This window comes from Nomascus leucogenys, chromosome 6, assembly GCF_006542625.1.
Source record: "Nomascus leucogenys isolate Asia chromosome 6, Asia_NLE_v1, whole genome shotgun sequence".
NCBI lineage: Eukaryota > Metazoa > Chordata > Mammalia > Primates > Hylobatidae > Nomascus > Nomascus leucogenys.
In genome coordinates, this window is record NC_044386.1 from 68215889 (window position 1) to 68236958 (window position 21070).

The 21070-nt window shown below is 42.3% G+C and overlaps 1 protein-coding gene across 2 annotated transcripts in view; it reads left to right on the forward strand.

Moving 5' to 3' along the window:
* The window catches only part of FMN1 (formin 1), a 429632-nt gene that overhangs the window by 24759 nt on the left and 383803 nt on the right, over positions 1-21070 (forward strand). The window contains exons 4-5 of one of the 2 annotated variants that reach the window (XM_030814365.1): positions 15537-17534; positions 19213-20802. In XM_030814365.1, coding sequence (XP_030670225.1) covers positions 15668-17534; positions 19213-19334 — 1989 coding nt within the window. In that variant the 5' untranslated portion in view covers positions 15537-15667 and the 3' untranslated portion in view covers positions 19335-20802. Of the gene's footprint in view, positions 1-15536; positions 17535-19212; positions 20803-21070 lie in introns of those variants that run through there. The other variant, XM_030814363.1, reaches the window with a different exon arrangement.

Below are 21070 nucleotides of genomic sequence, written 5' to 3' on the forward strand. Positions count from 1 at the left end.
AGGCAGGAGAATGGCGTGAACCCCGGGGGGGCGGAGCCTGCAGTGAGCCGAGATCGCGCCACTGCACTCCAGCCTGGGCGACAGCAACACTCTGTCTCACAAAAAAAAAAAAAAAAAAAAAGGCTTTTTAAAAAAGCTGGATCTCCGGGCCCAGCTCCTTCTCATTACAGACCTATTTGCTATACTTATTATATATTTGCTTTTATTTCAAAGTGTCTTTGAAATTTGCCACAGACAATGTAAAATCTTCCTGATGTTAGAACTGTGTTCAGAGTTCTATAATTCCCAGAAATTCCCTGGTATTTTTGTAAGAGGAAGAAACTTACCCTTCTTCCCATTAGGAATCTCAACAGTAGCCATTTGTCTCAAAATTCCATTTGAATTTTTTTATTGCGTATATTTATTCCTTCAATCAAATTCGAAGTTTTAGCAATGTCAAATTCAGAAATTGTTTTTATTAAACTGTTTTATGTTTTCAAAGGATTTTTATGTGTTTTGAGGACGTGTTTTGAATCCTAGGAGCATAGTAGATTTCTAGAAGCAGCGTGAGGCTGCTATAACAAGTTATCTAGGGCAACAAAGCTTTGGCTTTTTTATTAGTTTCATAAATGTATATTTATATTCCCCTTTATTCTTTTCAAGCCATCCATTCTAATAAGTAATGTCCTTTTTATGTTTTTGCCTTTCTATTGAGCTCAATTAACAGACTGTTGAGAATGAATTTGTGGAATCATCTGGAAATGCTTCTAAACTTGTATGTAAATGGTGTAAGAAGTATTGTGACATCTCCAACTGCAGGAATTGTGGATATGAGATTTTTGTATAAAGTATTGAAATTGTGAGTGGCAATCAAATGGGGAGTTCCCAGAGCAGTTCAGTTTATTAAGAGGAAGCTGTGTATTGTTCATCCCAAGGTGGCGTCACTTTTTTTGCTAAGCCCTTTGAGTCAGACTGTGGCTGCTGTGACCTAGAGGGTCTCGTCTTAGCACTTGTGACTGAGACTTTAATTATTTTAAATTCCAATATCAAGGGATAGGGGCTAGTTAGATCTGGTTTAGATATTACCTTTAGAACCTGCAGCCTTGTGCCAAAGTTGGGGTTGGTTTAAATGCTTGAGCAGATACCAACTGTCCACAGCCACAGCCAACCTCCTAATCACAAAGAGGACCATGTCAAACTTTGACACTTTGGCCCTTTTTATTATATCCCCTGTGGCAGAAACTGAAATTCAGTCACAATTATTTTACTTGACTTGAGGCAAACTTAATGGTGATGTCCAGTTTTAACCTTTGTCACTCTCTCTGGGGTATTGTGGGACAAGTTCTTCTCTAGGCTCTGACAGAAACCTTAAACCATGAGCACTAACATACTTTCAGGACAAAGAGGATTCCTAACAGTAATTTTTGCAAACATTATGTGTTTTTTGTCCTTGCTTCTAGATTGATTAATTTATATTCTGATCAAGGGGCACATAGATCATAGTGTTAATTGCTTAATAAACACAATCTGTTAACCATATTTTTCTGAAGAGAAGCAAAATAATCCTTATATTAGAGGCCCCCTGATGGCCTCCCATAACAGGTTCATTATTTCTCCCTGAACTTTTAAGAAATGCAGTATTTTGTCACTTTTACCCAGAGAGACTTTTAAAATAGTTCTGGATTTAAGTTCCAGTTCTGTGACTGAATAACTCTGTGACTTCGGACAAGTTACTTAACCTCCCTAAGCTTACATGATTCTCATGGGTAAAATGGGAGAATTATTAGTACCCACTCATAGGACTATGAGAATTACAGTTGGCCCATGAATAACATGGGTTTGATGTTAGTGGATCCATTTTTACATGAATTTTTTTCAATAAAATTTATACCAAGTGTGCCTGTCTCTCCTCCCTCCCTTCTCCTTCACCTCTTCTGCCTCTGTTGTCCCTGAGACAGCAAGACCCCTCCTTTTCCTTCTCCTCCTCAGCCTGCTCAGTGTGAAGACAATGAGGATAAAGACCTTTAGGATTGTCCACTTCCACTTAGTAAAGAATAAATATGTTTTCCCTTCCTTGTGATTTTCTTAATGACGTCTTCTTTTCTCTAGCTTACTTTATTATAAGAATACAGCATCTAATACACGTAACATACAAATATGTGTTAATCAACTGTTTATGTTATCAATAAGACTTATGGTCAACAGTAGGCTATTAACAGTAAAGCTTTTGGGGAACCAAAAGTTATACATACATTTTTGACTGTGCAGGCAGTGGGTCAGCACCCCAACCCCTGCTTTGGTCAAAGGTCAACTGTAAATGAATGAGGCATGGTGTACATTTAGCCAAAGGCCTAGCACTGGTTAAGACCTCATGAAATGTTGGCTGTATTAGTCTGTTGTCATGCTGCTAATAAATACATACCCCAGGCTGGGTAATTTATAAAGGAAACAAGTTTAATAGACTCACAGTTCTACATGGCTGGGGAGGCTTCACAATCATGGTGAAGGCAAAGGAGAAGCAAAGGCACATCTTACATGGTAGCAGGCAACAGAGCTTGTACAGGGGAACTCCCATTTATAAAACCATCAGATCTCATGAGACTTATTCATTACCATGAGAACAGTATTGGGAAAACTGCCACCATGATTCAGTTATCCCCACCTGGCCTGCCCATGACATGTGGGGATTACTACAATTCAAGGTGAAATTTGGGTGGGGACACAGCCAAACCATATCATTGGCTAATGTCATCTCTCTTCTCTCCTCTTTCTTTCTCCTTCTTAACCAAGTATGAATCTGCTCATTTCATTACCTCACCTAAATATTTAATTTTTACTAGATTTTTACTGCTTGTCCACAAATTGCTATCTTCCTGCCCCTTGATTAGTTTACTAAGAAAAACATGAGCTTGGCACACAGCAGTGGTGAGTCCAGTTGCCCTTGTTGGATTGGGATGCATGCCTCCAACTCATGGCCCAATGCTTCCCTTGCTGGGTTACCCAGCCCTTTCTACCCTGGGTAGATCCTTCTGTTGAAGCAGTCTATATATATGGTCGCTGGTATTTTACGAAATGCATTTCAAAATAACTAACTCTTAGGATGGATTTCATGAAATAACGCTGGATTAAGATGAAGAGGGCCTTCCTTGATCCTCATGGTAAACAAAAGAGTTTGTAAAACTCTAATACCAGTATCTCTCCCTGAACAACAGCAACAAAGCAAAAAGGAAGCAAACACACCTGTGAAACTGTTGCCTATATAATCTCTTGTAGGATTCTGAGTATTTGATGGGATATGAATTTTTTCTTAAAAGGTATCTACTTCAAGGTTTAATAAAGTTATATTTAAATGAGAAATCTTTACAAAGTGCCTTTGAGTCCACTTGCTTCACTGCATGTAGTACTATATTGTATTTTAAGTTCTATCCAGCAATACATTTTTAAAATCCTATCCAGCAATACCTTTTTAAACTTGGGGCTTTTTAAAAATGGCACTTTGTTTCATTGGTCTTCTTTCTTTAAAAAAAAAAAAAGAAAAAGTGAGTGCCAGTGGTACTAGGGTAGTGGAAACAGCAGCATACGGAGAGTCCAGAAACCTGGATTTGAGTCCAGTTCCATTGCTTACTAGTTGTCTGACCAGGGGCAAGTCGCTTTGAAATTTCTTGTCTCCTTTAGCCTCCTTGGGTGTACAGTGACAATAACAGCATCTGCTACGTCTGCCTAACATGGTGGTGGTTTGGCTCAAATGGAAGTTCAAACCAAAGAACTTCTTTTATGGATGTTTTAAACAGACATCATATTACTGTGATTTATAAAAAGATTTCTAGTATTTTATAAAATCGAAACGTACATAATGTAGATAATTAAAATAGGTTTTCCTTCTATGTTACTAGGTTTATAAATGAACAGACATTTTAACAACAACAACCAAAAAATAGGTTTTCTGTCAGCAGATGTGGCTATCAGGGAAGCGGGAGAGATGGCAGATCAGCTGTGTCTTGGAGAGCCCCCTTGGTCCCCACCTTCCTCCTTGAGAGCTGTACTGTGTGACAGACCTTTAAAAACGAGAGTACCATCAAAGCACCCTGCCTGCATCCTCAACCCTCTATAAAATGGGGTTACAATCATCTGTTTGCAGTTGCCTGTTAAAAAGAAAAACTGGCCAGGCGCAGTGGCTCACACCTGTAATCCCAGCACTTTGGGAGGCCAAGGCGGGCAGATCACGAGGTCAGGAGATCGAGACCATCCTGGCTAACACGGTGAAACCCCGTCTCTACTAAAAATACAAAAAATTAGCCTGGCGTGGTGGCGGGCGCCTGTAGTCCCAGCTACTCGGGAGGCTGAGGCAGGAGAATGGCGTGAACCCGGGAGGTGGAGCTTGCAGTGAGCCGAGATGGCGCCACTGCACTCCAGCCTGGGCGACAGAGCAAGACTCCATCTCAAAAAAAAAAAAAAAAAAAAAAAAAAAGAAAAGAAAGACCTACTGAAACCCCTTGTGCTCTCTAATTGGAAAGCCATTGTTCAACAGCAGCTTCCTTAATCAGAAAATGCAAATTTGATGTAACATATGCAACCATTGTTCCTGATGTAAAGTTCTCATAAAAGCAAACTCCGCAGAATGTGTTCACATATCTAAAAAAGATACTCCCGATATTTGAAAAGGAAGCTCTCTTTGTCTTACTAACTACAAAGTAAAATGTGCTAAGCCCACCTTTAGCGAGATGCTGTGCTGTCACCATTGTTGGTAAAGGCTTAAAAGTTCAATGAGTAGGAATCTCCTATCTACAGATTCTTTTTTAAAATCAGGCGGTGGGTACAAAAACATAGTTAGATAGAATTCATAAGAACTAGTATTTGATTGTACAACAGGGTGATTACAGTCAACAATAATTTGTTGTACATTTAAAAATAACTACAAGAGTATAACTGGAATGTTTGTAATGCAAAGAAATGATAAATGTTTGAGGTGATGGATACCCCATTTACCTTGATGTGATTATTATGCACTATATGCCTGTATCAAAATATCTCATGTACCCCATAAGTATATATACCTACTATGTACCCATAAAAATTAAAAATTAAATCGGGGGAAGGGGCTTATTTCCTCAGCATACTCATACATCTCCTATAGATGATGATGTTAGCCAGATAGTGACATAAAACCAGTGATGTGTTGAGGATCTCAATATCTAATTTTCATGGAAATCATGTGGAAAGCTAATACTCATTTCTCTTTATATAATTAAGCTTTGAAAAGGTAAGGGAGAGGCAAAGAAAGAATTCCTCGAAGTCTTTGAGAGGATCTTCATTGCACACACCTTGTTAACATATCTGGGTATCTGTGTGGGTTGGTTTGTGGGTCAAAAACTGAACAGCAATGAAAAAACATACACAAAAAGGAGCCCCTTTTTGTGTGTGACTAGCTGTGACTTTGGCTAGAAACTCATCCTCTAAAATAATTCTATTGGCTAAAATTTGTCCTCTATATTTTTGTAGAGATTTGCCCGTATGTTAAAATAAGACATAGCTTGTGTTGGTGGTCTCACAGTCAAATCATAGTTTCACAGGAAGGAATTTTGCTTCCAAAACTCTAGTTTAGTGCTTTCCTTCTTGTGACATTGTTAGAATGCAAAGAAAATCATAAATTTACAGACTTTTTGAAGAAAACAAAAATCCTTGAGAAAATATGTAAACTCCCTCAATTTCAGTGCTATCTCATAATAAACTTTTTTCCTTAGTCTTTGAATAGGAAACTATCCTCCTTCTTGTCAAGGTTGATTCCTCTCCATGTGTCCTTGAGCCCATGTCTTCTTCCTCTGGTGCCTTTTTTCGGCTTTTGTCCCATATTTTACACCATCTTTCACTGTATCATCAATATCTCCTTCCTTGCTACTTCCTTCTTTTCAACCTGAAAACATACTTCTGTTTTCCATGTCTTAAAAAACAACAACAACAAAAAAAAAACAGGCCAGGTGCAGTGGCTCATGCCTGTAATCCCAGCAATTTGGGAGGCTGAGGTGGGGGGATCACCTGAGGTCAGGAGTTTGAGACCAGCCTGGCCAACATGGCGAAACCCCGTCTCTACCAAAAATACAAAAATTTGTCGAGCATGGTGGTGGGTGCCTGTAATCCCAACTACTTGGGAGGCTGAGGCAGGAGAATCGCTTGAACCCAGGAGGTGGAGGTTGCAGTGAGCCAAGATCTCACCACTGTACTCCAGCCTTGGCAACAAGAGTGAAACTCCGTCTCAAAAACAAAACAAAACAAAACAAGCCAGGCATGGTAGCTCACGCCTGTAATCCCAGCACTTTGGGAAGCCGAGATGAGCAGATCACCTGAGGTCAGGAGTTCACGACCAGCCTGACGAACATGGAGAAACCTCCTCTCTGCTAAAAATACAAAATTAGCCAGGCGTGGTGGTGCATGCCTGTAATCCCAGCTACTCGGGAGGCTGAGGCAGGAGAATCGCTTGAATCCAGGAGGCGGAGGTTGCGGTGAGCCGAGATTGTGCCATTGTGCTCCAGCCTGGGCAATGAGAGCGAAACTCAGTCTCAAAAAAAAAAAAAGAAGACAAGACAAGAAACCAAAATAGCAAATACCTGTACAGGTCACTACTCATATTTTTCTTGTCTTAACCACTAGCGTTCTCACTTGCTCTTTGTAATATAGTTAGTTTGGTGTTCTCTCACTCTACTAAAGTTGCTACCTAAAACTCTGTCTGTAACATATCTTTTTTTTTGAAGCAGTGTCTCACTCTGTCACCCAGGCTGGAGTGGAGTGCAGTGGCGTGATCTCTGCTCACTGCAACCTCCACCTCCCAGGTTCAAGCGATTCTCCCACCTCAGTTTCCTAGGTAGCTGGTACTACAGGTGCCAGCTAATTAGCCACACCAAGCTAGTTTTTGTATTTTTAGTAGGGACCGGGTTTCACCATGTTGACCAGGCTGGTCTCGATCTCCTGACCTCCTGACCTCAGGTGATCTTCCTGCCTCGGCCTCCCAAAGTGCTGGGATTACAGGCGTGAGCCACCACGCCCGACCTGTAACATTTTAATTTGTTTCTTTCTTGACCTCTTTGCAGAATTTGATGTTGTCCCCAGCTCCTCATTCTTGACTCCCTGTCTGTTCTCTTTCTACTCCAATCTGTTCTGACATTACCGCTGACTTAATCTTTAAGAGTAGTGTTGAACATACTGCTTCCCTGGTCCAAAACCATCCATGGCTTCATGAGTCATTTGTCTATGAAGATAACATTAATATCCTACCAACCTGATTAAAATCCTTCTACAACTTGGTACCTTTTATCACTCTTTCTTATTTATCTCTCCTGACACGAATCTAAAAAGAGTTTTTCCCTTTGTACTTGTTAGTTGTTTTCTCAGTCTTATATTACATTTCTTCCTCTTGGAATTTCATTTTCTTAATCTCTAGACCTGTCCAAGGCCCATACTTTAATGAGGGGCTATTTTAAAATGTTTTCTGCTGCCTGAAGTGTTATTCTGATCCTACAAACGTGATGTGGACTCTACTTTTTTTTTAACCCCTCTTATTTTTTCTTTGATACCTTACAGAATAGATCTCTTTCTGCTGTGTATTATAGTAATTTTGTTATTATTCCTACACTCCTACTCCTACAGTGTGTAGGTTGTTTAAAGAAAAACCCCGGCCAGGCGCGGTGGCTCACGCCTGTAATCCCATCACTTTGGGAGGCCGAGGCGGGCGGATCACGAGGTCGGGAGATCGAGACCATCCTGGTTAACACAGTGAAACCCCGTCTCTACTAAAAATACAAAAAATTAGCCAGGCGTGGTGGCGGGTGCCTGTAGTCCCAGCTACTCGGGGGGGCTGAGGCAGGAGAATGGCGTGAACCCGGGAGGCAGAGCTTGCAGTGAGCCGAGATTGCGCCACTGCACTCCAGCCTGGGCGAAAGAGCGAGACTCCGTCTCAAAAAAAAAAAAAAAAAAAAAGAAAAAGAAAAAAGAAAAACCCGTCAGTGGCTCACCCTGTAATCCCAGCACTTTGGGAGGCTAAGGTGGGCAGATCACTGGAGCTCAGGAGTTTGAGACCAGGCTGCATAACATGGCAAAACCCTGTCTCTACAAAATATACAAAAGTTATCTGGGCATGATGGCATGCACCTGTTTTCCCAGCTACTTGGAGGAGCTGAGGTAGGAGAATTGCCTGGGCCCAGGAGCTGGAGATTGCGGTGAGCTGAGATCACGCCACTGCACTGCAGCCTGGGTGACAGAGTGAGACTCTATCTCAAAAAGAAGAAAACAAAATGGAAAGCAAAGAAAAGAAAAACTCCGTGGAAAGAAGAGCCATTAACCTATTGCAGAACTTCCTTTTTTGTGTGTTTGTATTTTGAGACAGTCTTTCTCTGTTGCTCAGGCTGGAGTGCAGTGGCGGGATCTCAGCTCACTGCAAGCTCCGCCTCCTGGGTTCACGCCATTCTCCTGCCTCAGCTTCCTGAGTAGCTGGGACTACAGGCGCTCGCCACCACACCCGGCTAATATTTTGTATTTTTAGTAGAGATGGGGTTTCACCGTGTTAGCCAGGATGGTCTTGATCTCCTGACCTTGTGATCCGCCCGCCTCAGCCTCCCAAAGTGCTGGGATTACAGGCATGAGCCACTGCGCCCAGCCTTCCTTTGTTTTTTTAAATCTACTCTTTGAAAAAGCTGTACTCCATCCCAGGGTGGATGGAAAGGAGAAAGGCAGGCAATAACTTGCCCAAAATCACACAGAAGAGGCAGAATTCAAAGCCATCTAGGACTAAATGAGCAAGGGGAGGGGGCAGTAATGGTACTCAGAGAAAGCAGCTGCAGCTGGAGGAGAACTACCCCAGAGGAGCATGGTCTTCATTAGAGGGCACGCCTACTGCCAAACTATAGCCCAGGAGAGAGGGAGTCAGGGGATAAGGTCCTGAGCCCTCTTCCGTCTGCCCTCCAATCTGTTACTGTTTCCCAATGGCTAAATCTAGTAGAAGCCACAGTGCAAGGGAACTTGTTGATTGAGTTCATAAAAGTCAGTCTCTTGGTCTTAGGAGGGTGTGAAAGGTAGAGTGTGAATTTGACTGGACTAATAAAAATTTTCCAGTTTAGAAATGGAATACAAGTAATCTGTCTTAGCCGTGCTGGGCTCAGATGGAGTCACAGGGAAAGACTGTGCCAATGACTAGGCAAAGAAAGCTTTGCATTGGCCTTTTAAGGCCAAAATCAATTAGGATGTCTGCCGTCAGCAGACAGAATGACTACAACTAATTCTTGAATCTTATTTTAAGCATTGGTGAAATATGCTATGAACAATAGATAGCATCTACTAAAAGGCCATAATTTCTCATTATGATGAGGCACAACAGATATTTACATTTGGGGTAGAGTGAGGTAATCTACTTGTTTATTGGAAAAAGAATCAAGGGAGAAATCACTGCTGCAACGTTGTCATAGAGAGAATGCCAGCCTGGAACCTGTCAGAGGAAATAGAAGACACGAAGACTCCCCAGGAAGCAAAGTGCTTTTACCTTGAACATAACCAGAGCAGGTCACTTCACAGGCCGAATTAAGATGTGTACTTTAGTGTGTGGCTCCTGCAGACCTGCTGCATTTGAGTCCAAGTAGAATGAGGCAATGCTGTTTGAAATAGTCCTGTGAACTCAGCATGGAATTGCAATGCCAGTGTATTTAACCCCACTGCACAGTGATTTCCTGTCCTTTGCTTTTTTTCTCTTAGGACTTAACAGCTCTTTTTCCTCTGGTTTCTTGGATGAAAAATAATGTGTGATGATTCCATACTACATTCTGACTTTCTAATGGATTGTCACAGAGAAGAGTTTGCCCTGCTCTAAAGCCTTCTTCTGACATGGAACACACTAGAGGGTTGAGGTTGAAGTTCATTTGCTCAGGGAATATGCTTTTTTGTTGAAACAACCAGCTAGTCAACCTGGTTTGGCTCAGTCCGCAAGTTCCAATGAGCCTTCTGTGGGTTGTGGTTTTCACGTCAGTTCCATTTTCAAAGCTTTTGCAGTGCTCCATCCCATGTACGTGCCACCCAGTGGCCAGCCTAGGCCCTGGGAAATTGTCTTATGTCTTCATTTCTTTTCAGAGCCCTTCGTATGCTGTTTAAGATCAGATCCACAATCCACAGGTTGGGGTTAATTCAGGTATCCATGAACAACTTTGTGGGTCACTTTCTAAGATCCTTCTCCATAATCTTTCCCATCCTTCTGGGTTCTCTGAGGCTCTGATTTCAGTCCTCTAACTAGAAATCTAGGACTACTAACCCTCTAACTCTTTGGCTGCAAAATTCCTGCAACTCTGCCCACACCTGAAACCAACGAGAGGCAGAACAGAGTGAGAGAAAAAGGAATAAGGAATAGGGGTTTTCCCCTGTACATCTTGGGACTACAGTTCCTCTAATCATAGAGAAATGTTCTCCTCCCTCAGAGTTTTAGGTGCCAACAAGGAAGCTTCTTCCTATTCTTGATTCTGAATTACAGGACTTCTCCTATATCTTCCTCTGTTTGTGCTGATACTCACTGCCACGTTTCAGGCACATTTGAGTCCAGGCTTAAGGGCTACTGAAGGACAAAGTTGAGAAAGTTAACTGCTTTACAGTTGGGTGATACTTCAAAGCCTGGTCTTCCTCATCAGCCTGCTTGTTACCATTTACTTTTAGAGTGTTCAAATAGCTGATCCATGCATTTTATATTGGTGTTTTTTTCTGTTGCATTCAGTGGGAGAGCTAGGATAGAGTGCACTTACTTTATCTTACATGGAATTGAAACACCTTACATACTGTATGATTTCTTCCAAATGTGTTAACTTTAGCCTAGATCTCGTTCTCTATCCCTTTGCATCTAGCAGTGTTCTGGACATATTTGTTTGATTATTCCCCTGATACATCAAATTCAATATTTCCAAAACTGAATTCATCTTCTTCCCCTGAAGCCTATTCCTCTTCGTGCATTTATCTTTATGAATGGCACCACAATCTCCCCAGTCACCTACAACTGAAATCATGAAACTAAATTCTTTCCTGTCACACATATCCAATTAACCACCAGACCCTTTCAATTCTATCTTTTATTTAATTTTTGCTTATTTATTTAGAGACAGAGTCTCACTCTTTCACCCATGCTGGAGTGCAGTGACACAATCTTGGTTCACTGCAGCCTAGATCTCCTTGGTTCAAGCAATTCTCATGCCTTAGCCACTCGAATAACTGGGATTACAGGCATGTGCCACCATGCCTGTCTAATTTTTTTCTGTAGTTCTAGTAGAGATGGAGTTTTGCCATGTTGGTCATGCTGGTCTCAAACTCAAGTGATCCACCCACCACCTCAGGCTCCCAAAGTGCTGGGATTATAGTCATGAGGCACCATGCCTGGCCTGAAATCTATCTTTCTAAATTGACCATCTCTTCGCCATCCACATTGCTACTGCTTTGGTTTTGGCTATCAATACTTCTTTCTGGAATACTGAAAGATCTTTCTAAGTGATTTATACCACTAGTCTTATCCCCTACTTGTCTAGTCTCTATTTTACTTCTGAAGCAATCTTTTTATAACAAGTGTAAATAAGTAGCTTAGGATTCTTCATTGGCTCGTGTGGATCCTGAGATAGTGAAGCTCCTTAGTCTACGTTCAGTACGAAGTTTCTTACAACATACTGCTTCCCAGGGCCCAGAACAAAGGAACTGTAGTCCCAAGATCATGAGACAAACTCCCATTTCTTTTTTCTTCCTCTGTTCTGCTCCTCTTTGGCTCCAGACGTGTGCATCACAAGTGTGGTAAGAGCATTCTATATGGAAGTTTCTGGGTGGATGAGGCAATGGTGTGAAGTTCTTTTTTTTTTTTTTATAATAGTAGCTTTATGCCTTGCATTGTGATTTTATTGCTATAAAATCCAGTGTTGTAACTTTCTAAACCTTGACTTGAGTTTCCCAACTGTGACTAACATACAGAATTCTAACCATTACATTTTCTCCATTTATATAACCAAGACTTATAAAGACTAGGGGAAAAAAGTACTTGATCTTGTAAACAGGCATCACATGTCTGTAATTCTCATAAGGGATATAGCCTTTATATCAGTCCTTCTCTTATTTCTAAATTAGAATCTTCATTGAGTTTTTACTGCCTATACCAGCTGTAGTGAACTCCTGGTGCCCTTTTTCTAGATTTTATTGTTTAAGGGATGACCTTAGGGAGCAGCACTTTACCTGATCAGACATGCTGAAGCTCTCCAATGAGTGTGGTATTTTTTTTTTTTTTTAAAGACAGGGTCTTGCTGTGTCACTCACGCTGGAGTACAGTGGTGCAGTAGCGCAATCTCAGTCCACTGCAGCTTCAGCCTCCCAGGCGATCCCCTTGCCTCAGCCTCACTAGCAGCTGGGAGTACAGGCTTGCACCACATTCCCAGCTAATTTTCTTTATTTTTTGTAGAAACAAGGTTTCACTGTGTTCCCCAGGCTGGTCTCAAATTCCTGAGCTCAAGCAATCCTCCCTCCTTGGCCTCCCAAGGTGCTGGGATTACAGGGGTGAGCTGCTGTGTCTGGCCCCAGTGAGTGTTAAAGTAGCAAGATGTGAGACATTGTTAAGAAATTATGGCCGGGCGCGGTGGCTCACGCTTGTAATCCCAGCACTTTGGGAGGCCGAGGTGGGCAGATCACGAGGTCAGGAGATCGAGACCACGGTGAAACTCCGTCTCTACTAAAAATACAAAAAAATTAGCCGGGCGTGGTGGCGGGCGCCTGTAGTCCCAGCTACTCGGAGAGGCTGAGGCAGGAGAATGGCGTGAACCCGGGAGGCGGAGCTTGCAGTGAGCCGAGATCGCGCCACTGCACTCCAACCTGGGTGACAGAGCGAGACTCCGTCTCAAAAAAAAAAAAAAAAAAGAAATTATGTAACACCAAGTTAACAAAAAAACAAAATCAAACAAAAAAACCTCCTCTATTCAAATTAGATGGAAAACCAATTTGTTAGTAGAAGGCAGTAGATGAAGAGCAACATGACCTATGAAGCAATGTAGTGAGACAGACCTGGGTTTGAAACTTGCATATTCTGAGCCATATTCCCTTAGACAAGTTCCTTTATCTTTCTGAATTTCAGTTTCCTTATCTGTAAAATGGAGATGTACTGATTCCATGAGATAACGAAATGAAAATATAAGTGTATATGTGCTCAGTATATACAAATTCCCTCTCTTAGGGAATAGAATATGCAGTCATATTCCTACTTGAAATTACAGCATAAACTGTGCTGTGACTTTGAACAGATTATGGATTTTTTTTTTTTTTTTTTGAGATGGAGTCTCACTCTGTCACCAGGCTGGAGTGCAGTGGCGCGATCTCGGCTCACTGCAACCTTGGCCTCCTGGGTTCAAGGGATTCTCATACCTCAGCCTCCTGAGTAGCTAGGATTATAGTAGGCATGCGCCACCACATGCAGCTAATTTTTGTATTTTTAGTAGAGACAGGGTTCACCATGTTGGCCAGGCTAGTGTCGATCTCCTGACCTGGTGATCTGCCTGCCTCGGCCTCCCAAAGTGCTGGATTACAGGTGTGAGCCACTGTACCCGGCCAATCCTGAAAATTTTTAACACTCCTCCCCCAACATCACACACTTCTCCTAATCCATGGGAATTGAGGAGATAAGAGGAACTAGACGAAAATGATGCTTGAAGAGAGAGGAGAGCATTCTATTTTTCTAAAACTCAGCATAGCTCATCTGCTGCTTCCCTTCAGTTTGTCTGAAAATTCATTAATTGAACTCCTGATGCTTAGTGCTCAGTATTGTGCTCAGTGGATATGGAAAGCTTTGCAATTGCTTTTATTACTGATTATTATAAATTACACAATAAGAGACTACCTCCTGAGTGAGTTCTTGGACATACGCAGAGAGTTTGTACCAATAATTATTAAGTATCCCTACACATGTGCATCTTTAGAAAATGCTAGCAGTAAGCATTTTAGAAAAGTTTTAAAAATACAGCCGGGAGCAGTGGCTCACACCTATAATCAATCCCAGCACTCTGAGAAGCTGAGGTGGGAGGATTGCTTGAGTCCAAGAGTTCCAGACCAGCCTGGGAAACATGGCAAAAGCCTGTTTCTACAAAAAATATACAAAAAAACTAGCTGGGTGGTGGTGGCACGTGCCTGTAGTCCCACCTACTCAGGAGGCTGAGGTGGGAGGATCACTTGAGCCTAGGATGTTGAGACCGCAGTGAGCCATGTTTGCACCACTGTACTCCAGCCTAAGTGACAGAGCAAGAACCCATTTCAAAAAAAAAAAAAAAAAGACTACTTGAATGAGAACAGCCCCATATACAATTGTGAAAGAGGCAAGGCCTCTCCTGGTCTCCTGGCATTCTGGTTTGACCAGATATCTGCAATTTTCATAACCCTCATTTTATCACTCTTAATTTTCTCTCTCTTCCTCAAGGAGTTACTTTTACCAGACTCTTCCTCCTTTCTCTCTTCCTTCACTCAAAATATACTTTTATGTAGCTTTTTGCTATTTAGAAGCAGTTAGAAAAAACCTGAGGAAAATAATTCACTAAAGACATCAAGGGCTAATGAATAGTTATTGTGTTATCATTCCCAGGGTGTGAGCAGTGCTTGTTTAAGCAAGGGAGGCTTGAAAACTGGGCAATACCTTAAGAAACTAGAAATATAGAATTAAAAAAAAAAAAGAAATATAGAGTTTGTGTGTGGGGATGGTAGCCGCAGAGACATTTCTGAGGTCCCTCATATCACACAAGGAAGCAGCCCCCTTCACTAATTATGTGACATTTCAGCCATTTCTGTGGTGAAGTCATTGAAAAATCTGTACAGGGCCAGCAGTTCCTTACAGATTTTTTGCTGTTCCTCTGCCATTCCATTTGGCTTCAAATAGACAACAGGAAGGAAAACAAAAGGCAATATAACAACAAAAAATAAAAAAGAAAACAGCAAAACATGATTAAGACTTGAGTTATTTAAATTTTAAATTTTACATTGAAATTTTTACTGTTGACTGCAAATTTGGGGCCTAAGATCTTTCCTCACATTGTGTTTTAAGTTAAATCAGTAATTTGAGCTCAGATCTTGAAGGTGGTTTTTAGAGGATAAAAAGGCTTGATCTATCTTTGCCAGAGTAATATTCCAAATATGAGTTGTGAAAATGGCTGTGTTTTCTGAGGATCTCAAAGCCCCCTAGATAAGGACTTCTGGGAGTTAGGATAGCTCTATTTTACAGATGAACGTAAACCGAGGTCTAGAGAAGTTCAGAGACCTGATCCAGTCTGCACAGTGAGTCCTCATGTAGGGAAAGGGAACTTTTGTTGTGGGCGTGAAATGAGAGGACTTTCCCATCTCTCAGTTATACAAAAGTTCTACTGATCAGGAGTGGGGTGGGAGTGAGGAAGAGATTGAAATCTGGCTGTTGTCTGATTCCTTGAGTTGTTGAGGTCAGCCAGAGAGGAAGGATAAGTCATGGTTATGCTTTGATTTTATGTTGGTGTGTGATTTATGCACTCTATTAAACAAGCTGCTTTTTTCCCCTGTTCCTCCAACAGGCGGTCTCATTGCTGGAGATGACTGTCAGCTGCTTTCTCTGCATAGCCACCGTCACATGCCTCACCACTGGAGCTTGGGAAGCCTGACCACAAACCGGCATCTCCAAGGCATGAATAATTAGGTAGGCATAATGGAAGGCACTCATTGTACCCTCCAATTGCATAAGCCCATTACGGAACTCTGCTATATCAGCTTCTATCTTCCAAAGGGGGAAGTCAGAGGATTTTCATACAAGGGCACTGTAACTCTAGACAGATCCAATAAAGGTTTTCATAACTGCTACCAAGTCAGGGAGGAGTCAGACATCATCAGCCTCAGCCAGGAGCCGGACGAACATCCAGGCGACATATTTTTCAAGCAGACTCCCACGAAAGACATTCTAACTGAGTTGTACAAACTCACAACAGAGAGGGAGAGACTGCTAACCAATCTCCTGAGCTCAGACCAAATCCTGGGGATCACGATGGGGAACCAGGAGGGGAAGCTGCAAGAGCTGTCCGTGAGCCTGGCCGCCGAGGATGACTGTTTCCAGAGTGCTGGTGACTGGCAGGGAGAGCTCCCCGTGGGCCCTCTCAATAAGAGGAGCACCCACGGGAACAAAAAGCCTCGGAGGTCTGGTGGAAGGAGAGAGAGCTTTGGGGCTCTCCCACAGAAGAGGACAAAAAGAAAAGGGCGTGGAGGCCGAGAATCAGCTCCTCTGATGGGCAAGGACCAGATCTGTTCCAGCCACTCCCTTCCTCTTTCTAGAACAAGACCTAACCTTTGGGTACTAGAGGAGAGAGGAAATCTGCTCCCGAATGCGGCACTTGCCTCCTCCCTGCAGAGGAGAGAGAGCTGCCCCCCAGATATTCCCAAGACGCCAGACACAGACCTTAGCTTTGGGAGCTTTGAGACGGCTTTCAAGGACACTGGGCTTGGAAGAGAAGTGCTGGCCCCTGACTGCAGCTCCACAGAGGCAGGAAGGGATGGTGTTCGGAGGCCACCGAGCAGGCTGGAACATCAGCAAACAGGTTTGTCTGAAAGTCACCAGGACCCTGAGAAGCATCCAGAGGCAGAAAAGGATGAGATGGAGAAGCCGGCTAAGCGGACTTGCAAGCAGAAACCTGTCTCCAAAGTGGTGGCCAAAGTTCAGGACCTGTCCTCCCAGGTACAAAGAGTAGTTAAAACGCATTCTAAGGGTAAGGAGACGATTGCCATTTGCCCAGCAGCCCACGCTGAGTTTGTACCCAAAGCTGACTTGCTCACCCTCCCGGGAGCTGAGGCTGGGGCTCACGGTTCCAGGTGGCAGGGCAAGGAGCGGCAAGGGGATGGGTCATCGCAGTCGCCAGCCAGGGAAACAGCCTCCATTTCTAGTGTGTGGGCCAGTGCCGAGGGGGCCGTGAACAAGGTTCTCCTGAAGGTGATAGAGAGCGAGAAGCTAGATGAAGCCCCTGAGGGGAAAAGACTGGGCTTCCCTGTTCACACGAGTGTCCCCCACACTCGCCCAGAAACCAGAAACAAGAGGAGAGCCGGGTTGCCCCTCGGTGGCCACAAGTCCTTGTTTCTGGATCTGCCCCACAAAGTAGGTCCTGACTTCTCACAACCCAGAGGTGATAAGAAGAAGCCATCCGCCCCAGCACCGGCAGCTCTCGGCAAGGTGTTCAATAATTCAGCCTCGCAGTCCAGCACTCACAAACGGACGTCACCTGTTCCCTCGCCTCTGTCTCCAAGGCTCCCCAGTCCTCAGCAGCATCACAGGATCCTCCGGCTCCCTGCACAGCCTGGTGAGAGGGAAGCTGCTCTTAATGACTCTCGTGGTAGAAACAGCCGTGTCTTCTCTGGGTGCGTCTCTGCTGACACCTTGGAGCCACCATCCTCTGCAAAGGTCACGGAGACCAAAGGAGCCAGCCCGGCCTTCCTCAGAGCAGGCCAACCTCGGTTGGTGCCTGGGGAACCTTTCGAAAAGAGCTTGGGGCCAGGGAAGACCACAGCTGAGCCCCAGCACCAGTCACCTCCAGGTTAGTCTCTGTTTAAGATGCTTTGAAACTATTCTTGGCTGATTCGGGAACTATCAGTCTGCCTGTGCTACTTAGAAACTGACTAATTAACAATGGACCAAAATTCCTAAGCCTATTAGTTCACTTTGTAGTAAGAAAACCGGGAGTGGAACAGGGGTGTGTGGAGATGATGAGGATGGTTTTGACCTAGTGGTTCAGAGGTACAGTTGCTTCCAGAAGCAATACTTTGTAAATGTCTTTTATTTCTTTCTTTCTTTCTTTTTTTTTTTTTTTTTTTTTGGCATCCTCTAAAGCTACTTCTGTGGTTGTGTAACAGTGACTCTCAAAGGAAAACAGGAACAGGCAGAGAGAAGTAGTAACTTGTCCCTGCCTTTGATGGTAACACTGGGTAATTGGCCTCTTGACCTAAATTCTGCCGTTCATGCTGCTGGAGTCATTCTAGGGATTCTCTAAGCAGAAGTGCAAAAGTATGCTGTGTCTTCACTTATGTCTGTAGTTAGAGGTTTTTGTTTGTTTTTAGTAATCATCTCGATAAGTGCTATTATTTTATGACAAAAACTTTTGTTTTTTAACAGAAGAGGAATGAATTCAGTCTAATTTGAAGAAACTTGGTTCAAAGTTTTCTTTTTTTTACAGTTTTTAAATTTCCCAAATAAGCACAAATTGACTTTATTCTGTAGGTATCTTTTACTTATGGGTTGTTACTGTTACTGGTATAGCATCATTTCTTATGTAAAAGGTGCTAAAGAGCTCATTTGACTTACATACTTAATGTGATTTAAAATGTTACATGAAAATAATTTTGTGGATTCAATACGACCAAAAAATACTGTGTAAAAGAAGTGCCACTCTGGTATTTATTACATTTTCTAGGCCATTGTGGCCAGAATCTCAGGGTTTTATATGCCATTGTGCAGGTTATGTGTTCTTTTCAGAGCTCCTCTAACAGCATGTGGGCAATGCTTTGTCTAGGGAATAGCTCATAATATGATAGACAGTCTCTTACAGGTTAGAGCAAACATCAAGTGCAATTTTTGAGATAAAAAATATCTATCTAGGGAAGAGGAGCTTCAAAGCTTTTTGGTCATTTTGAACTTGTGAAATTTTATAAATCTCTCAGATCATTGATCCAGGGGGTAGAGCTTTAAAAATGTGGTAAATGCTTTTCATCTTGTTTTTTGCAATAAATCTTGTTTTGATAAGATTTGCTACTTTCATAACCAATATGCTTCACCAGGAAAGTCGCAGAATCGTAGATTTTATATCATGTATCACAGAACCCTAGTGATGAAAATTCTTTCTCCTGTCAGATGCTGAGGACTTAGAAACACTTGACAACGAAACTCTCTGAGATTATTAAGAGAGAGATTTCTGGAGGCAGGAGTGTAGAATATCTTAGCTGCCTTAACTCCAAAAACTGCAGAAACTGTGCATTAAATACATTGCTCTTTAGTAAATCCTCTTTTTCCTCAATGTAGGATTATTATTTTGCCCTTTTTCTATTTGAACAATATCATAAAAGCTCCAGTGTATCTGGGTCAAGGCAGGCACACAGAGCACATTCAGTTTCTGTTGGAGACTGACCGTGAACCCACCGAGTGACAAGTTGAATGGATGATCACATGTTCCTTTGGCCTTTCCATGCAATCACTCAACATTCCCTTTACTTTGGCCTCAGCCTTCCATTGGGATCTTCAGCTGCACTTTCAGGAGCCAGTCATAAGAACTGTAAGGATCTCCTGTGCTTCTAACCTTATAAAAGAAGAGGCTGGAAAAGGGAAGGAGAGTAGAAGTGGGTAAGAGCTATTTTTCTGATATGGGTAACTTCTCTACTGTGGAGACTTCCTGTAGGGCCTCCAGCCATTACCTCCTATTGGCCCTACTTTGAAAGGCATGAGGGAGGGAGTTCCCCAGATAGTACCTTCGATTTGTATCCTCTGTCTAGTTCCCTTTTCTCTCTTGATTTTCCCTTTCCTGTCGCCATGAGTCCTCTTTATATTCTGAACCCTTCAGTGACTCCCTGCAGCTGGGAAGCCCATACAGGGAGAAGTTTCCTGCTTCCAGCTACCTTTGTCTTTCACTTCATTTCTCTTCCCACCTAAACCCAGAAGAGGTCTCAGACAGTTGCCAGCAGTTCAGAAAGAGGAGTGAATAATTCATTTACCATCACAGTACAGTGTCCCTTTATCTGAACCCAACTCCCACCTTTCTCCCAGGTTAGCTATTAACCAGATTAAGTTTATGGTCTGTGGACATTTATTTCCTGTGGAAATAACATCTAGGTATTTTTATTGAAGTGATGTCATTAAGATTATTGAAAGCTCTCATTAACTGCTTAAGAAAGAGATTTAGTCTGGCAAAAGTAATCAGATCTGTTTCCAGTTGGAAGACTCTTCAATGTTAGAGGCAAGTAGTAATTCCCAGGAACCAGTGAAACCCACTTACCCTTGGTACAAGACTAAGCAGTTAAAGCTGACATTACCATTCATGCAGGATGTAGCATAAGGATATCACAGAGGCCAGTGATGCACCTTCTGTTGGCTTTGTAATTTCTTAACTTCTCATTTCAAGGATGATGCACGGGAATCTCTTACATAGTGGTGACAAAATAGAGAATATACTAACAAGAACTGGTAGTCAGGTTTTTCTTCTCCTGCCTCCTCCCACCGCCAACCTGGAGATTGGTTTTATAGTATTTTATTTGGGGGAGGGAGACTGATGTGGAATGTTCTCAAGCCTTTGTGGAGTATGGTCTTCCCCCAAACCTTGAGGAACTCTAGTTGTGCTAGCCTGCAAAGCAGTGTCCTTGGGGCTTGGTGCTAGGATTCCTTTCTGTTTTGCTTGCTTTCGTTTACCTTTGATTCAAAGTAAACCCTTTTAGTGCCAGAAGAATCACGGGGAGCTTGGCTCACCATACTTGGGAAACGCCCAATCTTTAGTGTGCTCTTGAGTAATCCTGTGGTTGTTTTCCTTTGATTGAAGTCACTGATGTGGTGATGGAAGCATATGCTCCAGGCATAGTTCTTCCTGATATTGAGAACTGAGAATCTCTTGATCAATTCTTATGCCCATGAAAATATGTAATTAATGTCAACTTATTAAGAGTTAAGAGGCATACATGAAATAAATTTTATTTACATGTGTAAACCCCTAATGCTACTGTCAAAGCTTTGATTTTCTCTGTGGATATACATTACGGGAAGTAAATATAAACTCTTCCCATATTAATATTAAGGTTTGATGCAATTCCAATAAAATCGTAAAGAAGTGTCACAACATTAATAGATATATGCAGCCATTTAAGATTACTACAGAAAATATGTAGTAAATAGAAAAATATCTAAAATTAATTCAGAGGGAAAATAGGACTCGAAAATTGCATCAGCCATATTCTACCCATATAAAACAAATACAGGAATTAAGTTGACATAAAGTATGTTGCTATGCACTTTTGAGAAAGTAATAGGATCCCAATTAAAACTCTGTTTAACTATGACCTGGCAATCCCACTTGTAGGAATTTAGCTTACATAAATA